Source organism: Haliotis asinina, chromosome 10, assembly GCF_037392515.1.
Source record: "Haliotis asinina isolate JCU_RB_2024 chromosome 10, JCU_Hal_asi_v2, whole genome shotgun sequence".
NCBI classification, from domain to species: Eukaryota; Metazoa; Mollusca; class Gastropoda; order Lepetellida; family Haliotidae; genus Haliotis; species Haliotis asinina.
Genome location: NC_090289.1, coordinates 30998726 through 31011133, shown reverse-complemented (window position 1 = coordinate 31011133; position 12408 = coordinate 30998726). Strand labels below are relative to the sequence as shown.

The 12408-nt window shown below is 42.1% G+C and overlaps 1 protein-coding gene across 1 annotated transcript; it reads left to right on the top strand.

Moving 5' to 3' along the window:
- The first annotated feature begins 903 nt into the window (after positions 1–903).
- LOC137299091 (fibulin-2-like) lies at positions 904–12207 on the top strand. The gene is made up of 5 exons (XM_067831591.1): positions 904–964; positions 5675–5782; positions 6673–6831; positions 7421–9336; positions 11595–12207. Exons 2-4 carry the CDS (start codon positions 5686–5688, stop codon positions 7555–7557), a joined length of 393 nt encoding a protein of 130 aa, XP_067687692.1. The 5' UTR covers positions 904–964; positions 5675–5685; the 3' UTR covers positions 7558–9336; positions 11595–12207.
- Positions 12208–12408: the final 201 nt, after the last annotated feature.

Here is a 12408-nt window from a genome sequence, read left to right as displayed (position 1 = left end):
CGGTGTTGTTTATGTACTACATATCAAAGGCATGCCCACTGTAACGCATTTTCTACATTTTGGCCCATATTTTATATATTGGGGGCATATTCACTTCCTGATGATGCAGTAACTGACTTATTATCCCTTATGATTTGCCCGGAATCGATAAATATAACAGCTTCCAAACAGATAACCCTTGCCATATATGGAACGTAAACGATTGATCCGCTGTGTCGCACACAGTTTTGTCGGCGTTTGCCAAATTGGCATCAGTTGTGTGTAAGATATTCGAGAAGAGCGCTCCAAGGGACATAACTCTATGGGGTTCGTTGAAATAATGTTCGGCCGGTAGAGAACGCGAGAGTCGTTTAATGCAGCATTGCATAATACATTGGAACGTTTACATTTAATACTGTGACATAAATACGTATTTTTTGTAAAAATAAATTTTATGGTAACTACAGCGGACTAGTAGTTAGTATTACTTAGAGTAGCGCGGTGTAACGCTGTGCCTTTAAAGTATGTACTAGATGAAGGTGGGTTCTTTTTTGTTGCATTGATGGGTAAACACAAAGGTTACACCTACTCACTCACAACAATATGACGGTGGTCTGTAAATAAACGAGTTGTACGCCTGGTATACTCCCATGCAACTTGACCTTCCATGTTTGGATGTGATGTTACCCTATTACTTCCTTACAGGAGCAACGTATTTTATGATATGATTGTGTACGACAGTTATGGGTAGATAACATATAGAAAGCTATTATGGGCATAGAGGCTCAGACCGTCAGGTTTTCTTTCTGTCCACATTAGTTACGTGCACGCTTGAAAGGAATCCAGGTTCAATGTGCCTAAAATCAATATGTAATCACGGCCAGATCCCCTTCACCTGTGAATACATAAACAGGTAGCATTCGATCACGTGACCATCTTTCACCTTTGGACTCTTATAGGAAAGTGGCACATCTGATCAGACAAGGTAAGTTGTGTCTTTCACCTTTCCCCAGAATCACAGAAAAAGTAACGCTGAAGTTGTTCTTTGCGATAAAGGTTTGTACAATATGACCCATGCACCCTATGCTTGTCAAAACATATATCTCGCCATGATTTAGCTCCTGTTCCCTTTAATCGAAGACGATTTCCATTTGCAGCTACAGACAACTACGAGCTGTTTGGTTTAATGTTTTCGATATGGGTTCCTGATATTAATCTATATTGTATTTGATATCCTTCATGTTTCATATGACAAAAAGAAAACAATTCACTTACTGAAACTTCTGCCTTTGAATACCTTGGTGTTGTTATACTAAACGACCTTTGTTCTGACTCTGTCGTAGGTCCGTGTTCAGGTCCAGGGCCTAATTTTCGAAGTTCTTTTAGCGCTATGTTAATGTTAATGTATGGCACTTACGACTATCTTAGCGCTGAGAAAGCTTCGAAAATCTAGTTCTAGGTATTGAGATCATCTTACCGCTATGACTGTTTGCATTGTTCAAGAAAATATATGATCTCAGGTTTGCAATGGCTAAGCATTCGTACCTTTGTCTCCCTCCAGTATGATAAGAGCATACAGAGTAGCATGACTGATATTAGGAACACGCATATTTACCATAATTAATTTTAATATTTTCTTCAATTCATATATACTATGTGAGTGACGGTTGTTACTGAGACATGTTCCGGTTTGGTTTGGTTTGGTTTGTGGTTTAACGCTGTATGAAAGCGGTATGTGAATAATCGAGTCGTGACCAGACAATCCAGTGATCAGCATCATGCACATCGATCTACGCAAATGGGATACGATGACCAAGTCAGAGAACCTGACCACCCGATCCCTTTAGTTGCCTCTTCCGACAAGCATGGGTTGCTGAAAATCAATTCTTCACAGGTACGGGATGTTCCAAATCGATGATCTCTGAGAGAGTCAATATTACTGACTGTCACGTAGATACTTATTCTAAATTCGTCTATTCCATCCAAAATGATAAACACACAGTCTCGGCGAAAGACGTTGTATAGGAACTAACTGTATAGGAACTAACTGTATAGCAACTTGTTGCTGCAGTTGTTTTTGTTGTTTTTTTTCATGTCAAGCGAGCGCACACATGTAACATGCAAATGAAAGTTGCAGAGTAAGTGTTGTTGTTCTTTCATACTAGGAAAAATATCAGCTGAATTCACAGCAACCGTTGTTCAAAACATCGAGGTCGGTGACCCAGGGGTAAACTGTGCTACCGACTGCCGGTGCAATAGAACATTCATAACGACCGTTTTCGCCAGTTCGATTGTTGTGGCGTATGTGACTGCTGTACAGCTGCAAGGTGACTGCCTGTTGTACGGCTGCAACGCCACTGCCTGTTGTACAGCTGCAACGTGACTGCCTGCTTTACAGCTGCAATGTGTCTGCCTGCTTTACACCTGATACTTGACTGCGAGATACCAGGAACAAACAGGAGAGATATTTACAGTGCATTATGTCCACACTTCAAAGACTACAGCAGACTGAGTGTTATCTATCACTACCGAGCGTCACCAGACACTGTGATGTATGCATAACACGGGCGCATTTTGTTGTCGGGCGTATTCATTTTAGCACAACTGAACTGGTCAAACGACTTTTTCACAAACCTTAAAGGCTGCAACCCCGCTATGGGCTTCACACATTGGGGAACCGAACCTGTGTCTTCGGCGTGACAATCGTAGGCTTTGTTTCTGTTTGTTCCCGTGTTTTAACCTGACATCTTCACCGTGCGTACAAGGTGTTAAGCCCATATTGCTAAAAGCTCCGTAAAACTAAACTCACTCACTGGATAGAGATGACTAAAGGGATCGGGCAGTCAGGTTTTCAGACGATATGACATGCCATTATATCCCAACTGCGATTATCGTTGTGCATGCTCATTATCCAGGCTCTATTGTTTATATACTGAGTCAAAAAAGAAAGTTCACATTCTTTCTTCAGGGCACTATAAAAGAACAAGAGATGGTAGATGGTTAAATTGTTATTATTTCATTGCTGAGATCGGTCTGATGTACTCGATACACTGACAGTGCCACAATTAGTTCCATTAGGCTACACCGCCGTGCCAAAACATGGTTATACAGAATGTCAAGTCACAAGAATACAAATTCGAATTTTCTGAGTATTGTGTATGGCCGCCCCGCGCATTCATCACTGCCAAACAGTCTCCTCATCGACTGCCTGATGCTCGTGAACACGTGGTTGGGGATTCTGCGCCACTGCTCTTGCAAGGCAGCGCCAAATTCCTGCAAATTCTGAGCTTGGTTCCGAAGACCACGAAGCCTTCTCCCAAGTGCATTCCAAACGTGCTTTATTGGATAAAGGTCAGGGGACCTCGATGGCCAGTCCATGACGTTGATTCCAGCGTTGTGAATGAAATTTCGTGTCAACATCGTGGTATGCGGCCGAGTATTATCATGCTGGAACTGTAGACCTGGGCCATGAGCCGCCATGAAAGGAACGAGTTCAGGGATGAACACCTGGTCGGAGTAAACATGGATGACCAGAAGTCGGGAACGGTTGTTCCCACAGAAAGCACCAGACACCATGCAACTTCCGCCCTCGAATCTCTCGCCTTCCTGTACACATCAATGGCCATACCGTTCACGACGTCGTCTCCAGACTCTATGCCTGCCGTCCGCGAATCTGAGGGTAAATCTGGATTCATCGCTAAAGACGACTTGATTCCAGTCTCTCTGGGTCTATCGGAGGTGACGTCGGGCCCACAGCAGACGGTGACTTTGAAGAACGGTGTCAATATTGGCCCACGATATGGACGTCGAGAATGGAGATTGGCAGTCCGCAACCGATTTCGAATGGTCTGTGAGGACAGTCGACCTCTAAACAGCTCAGTCCTGGTTCGTGTAGCCGGCAGAAATCTGTCGCGTAGGTGACGAAGAACGATTTGACGGTCTTCTGGACATGGACGACCCGACCTTGGGCGATCATAAGAGTTGCCAGTTTGTTGTAGACGACCTCACAAGTCATACACAGTACGACAGCTGCACCCCATTGCTCTTGCGACGTCAATAACTGATCTTCCCGCTTGCAACATGCAAACGGCACGTTCACGGTGCATATTTGACAATCGTGACATTTAAAGTATCGTTAAAACTGTGGTTTAAAGTGTTGTTTTTTTCAATTCTTGAGGCCACTGCATACACAGGCAAATGAAGAAAACTTCGATGCGAAGATCACGTGATCAACTGCACGTGCGAAACCTTGGCACTAACGTCATTTGCACGACGAAGGGATGGGTTTGAGTGGGTTTTGCTCACGTTTTTCTTGAATCGAAAGATAGGGATCCCATTTCCGATACATAGATGTATTACATTTTGTGAAGTTTCCTTTTTGACTCAGTGTATTAAATTATATTAAACTGTACTGAATTATTGTGTTGTATTGTATTGTATCTCATTCCCATATCTATTGGCATTTCAGGCCCCCCTAAGTAATTGAAGGAATTACAGCAAATTTGAAGGAATTGCATCTCAAATGTAAACAAACGCAGCCCACTCGCGAAACAATTGCAGCGATATCGGTAATTTAGCGGTAATAACAGAAACACATCGGCCCTATCGGAAGCAATGTCGGTAATACTGGAAACACGATCGGCCATCTTCGGAGATTTGTCGGTCGCGAGCGGAAACTCACGCAGCAAAACATGGCGTCGTTGGAAGAAGCACCCGTCTCGGTGAGATTTGTTTTTAGTTCCTACTATTACATTTTCATACTTATCCATCTTTGACCACCCGCGTTGAATGCGTTTAGGTATGAGGTGTTGTCGGGGCAATATCTTATGTTTTTAGGAAAAGATTGTCACTGCAGAAGAGTGTCACTAGTCATGCCCCTGGAGATTGTTTACATCTGAACATCGAAGTCGTGCCGATGATTACGAACATCATGAACGTGCGCCATGAAGAAGTTTATGAGCCATATTTTTTCTTGCTACGAAGTGCAATTGACAAATTTAAACACATTTTACAAAAAAATGATGCTATATCTGGCGCACGTTCGTAATCATCGGCACGACTTCGATGTTCAGATGTAAACAAACTACAGGGGCATGACTTGTGACACTCTCCTAGAGTGACTATCTTTTCCTAAAAACATAAGATATTGCCCCGACAACACCTCATACCTAAACGCATTCAACGCGGGTGGTCAAAGATGGATAAGTATGAAAATGTAATAGTAGAAACTAAAAACAAATCTCACCGAGACGGGTGCTTCTTCCAACGACGCCATGTTTTGCTGCGTGAGTTTCCGCTCGCGACCGACAAATCTCCGAAGATGGCCGATCGTGTTTCCAGTATTACCGACATTGCTTCCGATAGGGCCGATGTGTTTCTGTTATTACCGCTAAATTACCGATATCGCTGCAATTGTTTCGCGAGTGGGCTGCGTTTGTTTACATTTGAGATGCAATTCCTTCAAATTTGCTGTAATTCCTTCAATTACTTAGGGGGGCCTGCATTTCCACCAACAATAATTTGACCTGGGAGATGAGATTCAAATGCCTAGGTGATATTGGGATTTTCTCCAACATCAAGTTGACGTGTGAAAGAAGATTAAACAGGAAATGCGTGGCACTCGGAAATCCTTCAGAACCCGACTTTATGCACAGCAAAGTTTTCAATATAACTTTCAACAAAATTGTATTTCCAGGTACAAGAGGTATGAGTCCTAACAGATGGCAGCATTTCCGATGGCTTGCAATAGTGACGATATTCTTCACACAACCCACGCTCATCCCGGCTGCCGACTTCCCTGAAGGTGAAAACACTCTTGAAAACAAATGATGCCATTTGAAGTGCGCAGTTTTTGGTCATTCTGCAGGGATTATAAGGAGTTAGTGTTCTTGTCCAATATATCTGATTTATTGCCAATGTTTCTAAGATATATTGACTTCCACCGTTATAATTAACCAACTCCTAATTCAGTTCCATTTATAATTTGGAATCGGTCCTGATCGGTATCGTCTTACACAGCCTCCGACAATTGTTATCTTCGTAGATTGAGGAGTGAGTGGTCATGTATGCACTGGGGACATCTCTGGTTGGATTATATACCTCCAGACATCGAGACGACCTGTTGCCAGTTCCACATGATTTTGAATAGATTATTTATTATTCAACGCTGCTCTCAGCATCTGTCCAGGTATCATATATATAAATAATTCAGTGATTGACATCATGAGAGCCGATCTACGCAGTTAGGAATCGATGACAAGTATTATCAACGTCAGCGAGCCCGACCACCCGATACCTCTGACGACAAACTTGGTTTGCTGAAGACCAGTTCTTCCCGGGTTTGAGACAATGGGTTAACACCAAGTCCATGTAAAAATATTGTTTGGAACGCTGAAAACATGCCAGTGTAGTTTAACAATACTGGCAAATAAGGATAAGTTGAGCACCATCCTGACAATTGACCCGTATTAACATGTATGAGTGAAGCCCCCTGATGTTGGTGCGGCTGTCCAACATATCCTTGTATACCAGTAGGAATGTATTACAGTATCTACGTAACAATTTGCCAGTGAAGACAGTGAAATGCGTTAATGGAATGCGTATGTTGAGACAAGGGTGTTTTACAGAGACAAAGACATCAAGGTGTGGCAGACATGTACAAACAATAACTGCATCATAATTTTACAATTCTAGAAGACGAATATCAGATTGCGGTATTTACATCTCTATATCGGAAGTATTCGTCAGAAGTTGACCTGTTGTCAGAGGACGCTTTGAATTCTGACCTCCTCCCCTCAGAGTCCAACCTTCAACAGGAACGAGGGAAGCGAGACGTTGTATCTTCAGGTGATGGTGAGTAATGATGATGTATGTCTACGACAGTTGTTCCAGACCCTTTCAGACTCCCAGTAATCCCCCATATTATCTGTTGGGGGTTTACATACCTAGAGATTTGACTTCCGGAGTTATGTGTTCAGCATCTAACACAAAGTTAATAAATACGTTTTCAGAGTGTAGCTTGCTATGTGTTCTGGGATTTCCTAGTTTCGTCTTGAGTTATGTGTTCAGGGGTTTCCTAGTCTCGTCTTGAGTTATGTGTTCAGGGGTTCCCTAGTTTCGTCTTGAGTTATGTGTTCAGGGGTTTCCTAGTCTCGTCTTGAGTTATGTGTTCAGGGGTTTCCTAGTCTCGTCTTGAGTTATGTGTTCAGGGGTTTCCTAGTTTCGTCTTGAGTTATGTGTTCTGCATCCACGAGGGAGCTATTTTCTCAGGGTCTAATTTTCGGTAAGGTTCACAGTCATATGTTCCATGTAGACATGTTCAGCATCTACCGGACAGCTATGTTTTCAGGGCCTACCTTGTTAGGTGTTCAGGGTAGAAATACGTTGAAATGTCCACCTAGACACACGCAGATAGCAGGAAGGAGTTAACTTCTCCTTTCAGATGTCGACGAATGTCTGGACCCGAAGCTCAACACATGTTTTCAGAACTGCACAAACACAGAGGGAGGATACAATTGCTCCTGTTTTGAGGGCTACGAGGGAGAGGGTAACAACTGCACGGGTGAGAGATCAGTATAGGTGTGAGTGGTAGATATGCTGATATACGCTAACATTTCATAGTCTCTCCTTAAAATTGTAAAATACACATGTGATAATTATACGAATATGGTATGTTGTACATTAGTTTGCGTCCGTAGATGAAATCACATTTTGTTCCAGATAATGTTATATTCTTAAACTGACTGTGATAAGCCATGTTATATAAATATAGTTATTTGTATTCCCCATAAAATTATTTATTATATCCTGACGTGTGTAAGGCTTAGTGTCACTATGTGAAGCTTTATTGGAGAGTCCATGAGAGTGAAGAGGGACGATGTTAGAGTGAATGTACAATGGAAAGGGATGAGAGAGGTGAAAACATGAGACATTAGAGAATGATGAGAGACACAATGATCGATGAGAGGCATGTGTGACGGGTTGACAGACTGTTGAACTAGACAAGGAGCTGGAACAGCAAAAGGTGAGTCGCCTTGGACACTGCGATGCCGCCTTAGGGCAAGGGTGATTGTCCAGACGTTGATCCAAAGGTATGTATATGCCATGGTAGGTCCAGAAGTGATCATGCCATCTGTCTTTACAACCCTTGACCACACATATCTTTGCTCTGCACCTTCAAAACTGATAAAGAAACATAAACCTTTTGTTTTATTGTCTGTTGTATTTCGGAGAAACTGATGATTCCTACTGAATTTTGTTTTAAATAAATCGAAACAACACGTGGGTATTATGCTCGTCAACTATTCCACGTTTTATCCTAAAATATGACAACTATGATGAAGCTTTACACACAACAAATAATACCATAAAATGAACCATAAAATGAACGTTGTAAGTATTTATCCAATAGGCAGGATAAAACAGATACAATCCGATTTTAGATGTACAATTTCAAAAAATTCTTAAAGGCGCAATATCTTTCGTTGTTTCTTTTGTTCTTCTGATGAGTTGGTTGGGCATTTCTGCTTTCTCTTCTTTGACGTTTTTTTTTATTTGGCATCAGGGGTCCAGCTTTCCTTTGTAAGGTGCCCCTATAAAGTAGGGGTGGAGTACTGCTTACAGGTCATAGCCTCAGTAAAGGGGAATGACATGTACAGCTGAACATTAAATAATAATAATACCTTTCTTTCTAGATCCGGTTGGAAGACTGCTGAAAAGATTATTCGATGTCTTATTCAGAACGCTTCTCACTATGGCCAGTCTTCGCAGAGGAAAGCCATGCCACCTTTTAGCTAGTATCTATCGACTTTTAACAAATATCAATACAGCACAAGAACGTGTCCGTACGAATGTAGACAATCACGGTTTGAAAAACGGCCAAAATTAATAGCAGAGTTTGACTTTCTTACGTCTGGATTCTATGTCTGTACACCATTTTGCACAAACCATTAACTAGAGAAAGTTCTTAATTTCTTATATCATTTCGTAGTTTATCTAAAACTTGTCTGCCATAGGCAGCTGACCATGGGGCCAGCCCCCCATTATATCGATGCGATTCTCCCTGGGTCACATAGGTACCAATCATGATATAAAATATGCATGGCCTTGTTTAACATCCACATGCTTTAGTTTAGTGTATGGAACACACAAGATCCGCTGTTTCAAACTGGCATATGACTGTTAAAGCTAAGTAGGTCTATATACACCGCTGAAACATTTCTTTTCATGAACAAATACTAACGTGGGCTGCAAAAGAAAGAAGGGCGCAAACAGCTAAAATATCACTGGTCTGGAGATGCAATGTATGGCTTGGAAAGTTCAGCAACTTGCTTTGAGAAGACACACACAGAGGACACAGTGAGTAAACATATGGATGAATGCTTACCATGAAAACACGTATACTTTTTATAGTAACAAACAAACACATACAAACTGAAAAAGAACCTCAGAAGATTTAGAACCCGAGGAAATCCAAACTTGCATCGTTTAGAACTTATCATTACAGAAAGGGCTTGGCAGCAGGGAAAATTATGTGGTCCAGGGACTGTGAGACAGACTATGAAACAATCTGAATGGTTTATATTGCTACGTAACGTACATAGCTTGACATTGATCAGAACCGTGCAAGTGTGTTACATGATCCTTTTCTACAGATAGTGATACACTTGGTCTGTTTGTTTTTTTATTGGTTAATGCCGTACTCAGAATGATGCTATGATAAGAACATGGAGAGCAGTACATTGATATTAAGATCACACATATTAAACGGCATTTATGTTTTGTTTGAGTTGTGTTACATTTTTCATTTTTATTTCAATTCGTATACATTGCCTCAGTGTTGTTACTGGTGGGTCTTCCGTTTCGTTTGGAAAGCTCCAGGCTACACCATCGTCCGTTACAGAAAGGACATAGCTCGTGACACAGTAGTTAAACAAAATGTTACAATATCTCAATTCATGGAGTAAATGGGGTTCAGCTCAAGTCACATCCAGGAAAAATATAGAAAAACAAAATTACAATGTCATGTGATCGAATTCCAGTGAACAAGTGAGGATTCTCTTGCACACGAACATGTTAAAAGAATCTGTGGTTTCTAGGAGAGTGCAACTTGCACACTGTTGCAAGGCATTGGACGGTGTACATTTTGGCCTGGTTTGATATGAATGGTAGGCAATAGTCCGTTTGCTGTTCGAGAGTGGTTGAAATGCATTTCAGAAAATATACACATGGAATAAAGTATCGCTGCCACAATTATCTTTGACGATCCGACAAATCTGACTGGACAAGGGTATGTCACTGACATTCTGGACAGGGTTGTACCACATTTCGATAACCATCCGCTGACCCAAAGATCAGTCTTCACAAGCAACGGCATTTTGTTACAAGCTCTTGCCCTTGGTGACCCGTGAAGGTCCCCGGTAGAATAGACCTTCAGCAACCCATGCTTCATCGGTTCCCAATTGCGCAAGCAGATGCTCATGTTGTTGATCACTGGATAGTCTGGTCCAGACTCGATTATTTACAGACCGCCACCATATAGCTGGAATATTGCTGAGTGCGGCGTAAAACTAAACTCACTCACTCACTCTTGCCCTTGGTGTCCCGTGACGGTCCCCGGGTAGAATAGATCTTCAGCAACCCATGCTTGCCATAAAAGGCGATTATGCTTGTCGTAAGAGGCGACTAACGGGATCGGGTGGTCAGGCTCGCTGACTTGGTTGACACGTCATCGCTTCCCAATTGCGCAGGCAGATGCTCATGTTGTAGATCACTGGATTGTTTGGTCCAGAGTCGATTATTTACATAGCTGGAATATTGCCGAGCGCGGCGTAAAACTAAACTCACTCACTCGCTCTTGCCCTTGGTGAGTTATTACGCCAAGAGGCAGCAGTAACTCTTCCTTGACCCACTAAGTTTCTAGTTTTGTTAGAGATTGTTTGGGACATTGTGGGTCACATAATATGCCAGGAAGATTCAACAGGACACAATCCTGATGTAATGGAAGAAGCCCTCCATCAAGAAAGGAACCCAATACGTCAGCGCGATATTCAATGTTGATACAGTCATGGGTTGGGTCAAGGATGTTTTTGCAGTTGGCAAACGTTAAGCCATATACTGCCATTCTGCTCGGTTGACTTATGTGATTTCTTACGGATTGTATGCCAGGATCACTTATTAACATCATGCTTCCAACAGTTAACACTAGAAAATCAGACTGTATTTGCCATGTTACACGCGTTACAAAACTGTTATTCGTTCTTTGTGCGGCAAGTAACTTGTGGTTTGGATACACTCCTTTGCAGTAGTAAATGGCAAAATACTGATACGATAAAAATAGGGTGTTGCGATATCTCTCTCCATGTCTCCATTTACTTTAGGTTGAATACACAAATTCACTTCTGATGCAAGTAATTTATGCCTGTAGGTGGTTCAATTAATATGCTTAAAACATGAGACAGGGTGATTGACTTTGTACATGGCATGCAGGAGGATCAATGTCTTTGTACGTAAATTATATGGGGAAGGGGTGTCGTCACTCATATCGTATATGGTTCTCGATAACAACATCATCATCCCTGAGCCATAAATTATGAACGGTCCCTTACATATTTCAGTTGATGTGCAGCCACATAACGTGAGGGTGGAGGACTCGGCATACTTGAGGGCGATATGGTGGTGGACAAAACTGCACAGAAGATAATCCCGGAATAATAAAACAGCTGATGTTCCCCGGTGGGAACGACAAGGATCACCGACTGTTCTTTGGGCAAAATCAGTTATCTGTTCCGATACCTTTAAGGCAGAAGACAATGCCAAGACAGAACTTGATAGCATCTATCATGAAAAATTGCCGACAATAGTTTTGTGGAAAGAAAAACGACGAGTGAGCATGCAGAGATTTTAAGCCCATTGTGGAAGCGTTATACATAAAGCCGTAAATGGGATGGCAGATCAACCAGTTTGGGGTCCGGATGTGCCCATTCCATGTCAACTGTCACCTTTACGATCTTCCAGCATTCCTGGATAACTGACAGCACCCCAGACATTCGTCCCCATCAGTTATCTACTTATCCGATATTGCCTCAGATCGTGTGGATACGCATACTTGTATGGATCACTTCTCACGTTCACATTTCGTGTATTCAACCTGTAATACTCAATGATCGTAGTTGTCTACTCGCAACACTAACTATAGGCATGATAAAATAAACGTGTTTGTTTCGTTCAGCGTCTTTTGTTCGAGCGCTATCACAATGTTTCAAGACAAACCTTTTTATGTTAAAGGAGGGGTATCTCTTCAAATAAGCACCCAACGAAGTTGGGAGCAAATGGGCATCTTATTGGTCCACATAGCCCTGAAACTTGAAAGCCATTCTGCTGGTGTATTCGTGCGTTCACTCGTCACACTTAGGACAAAGACTTGTCTGC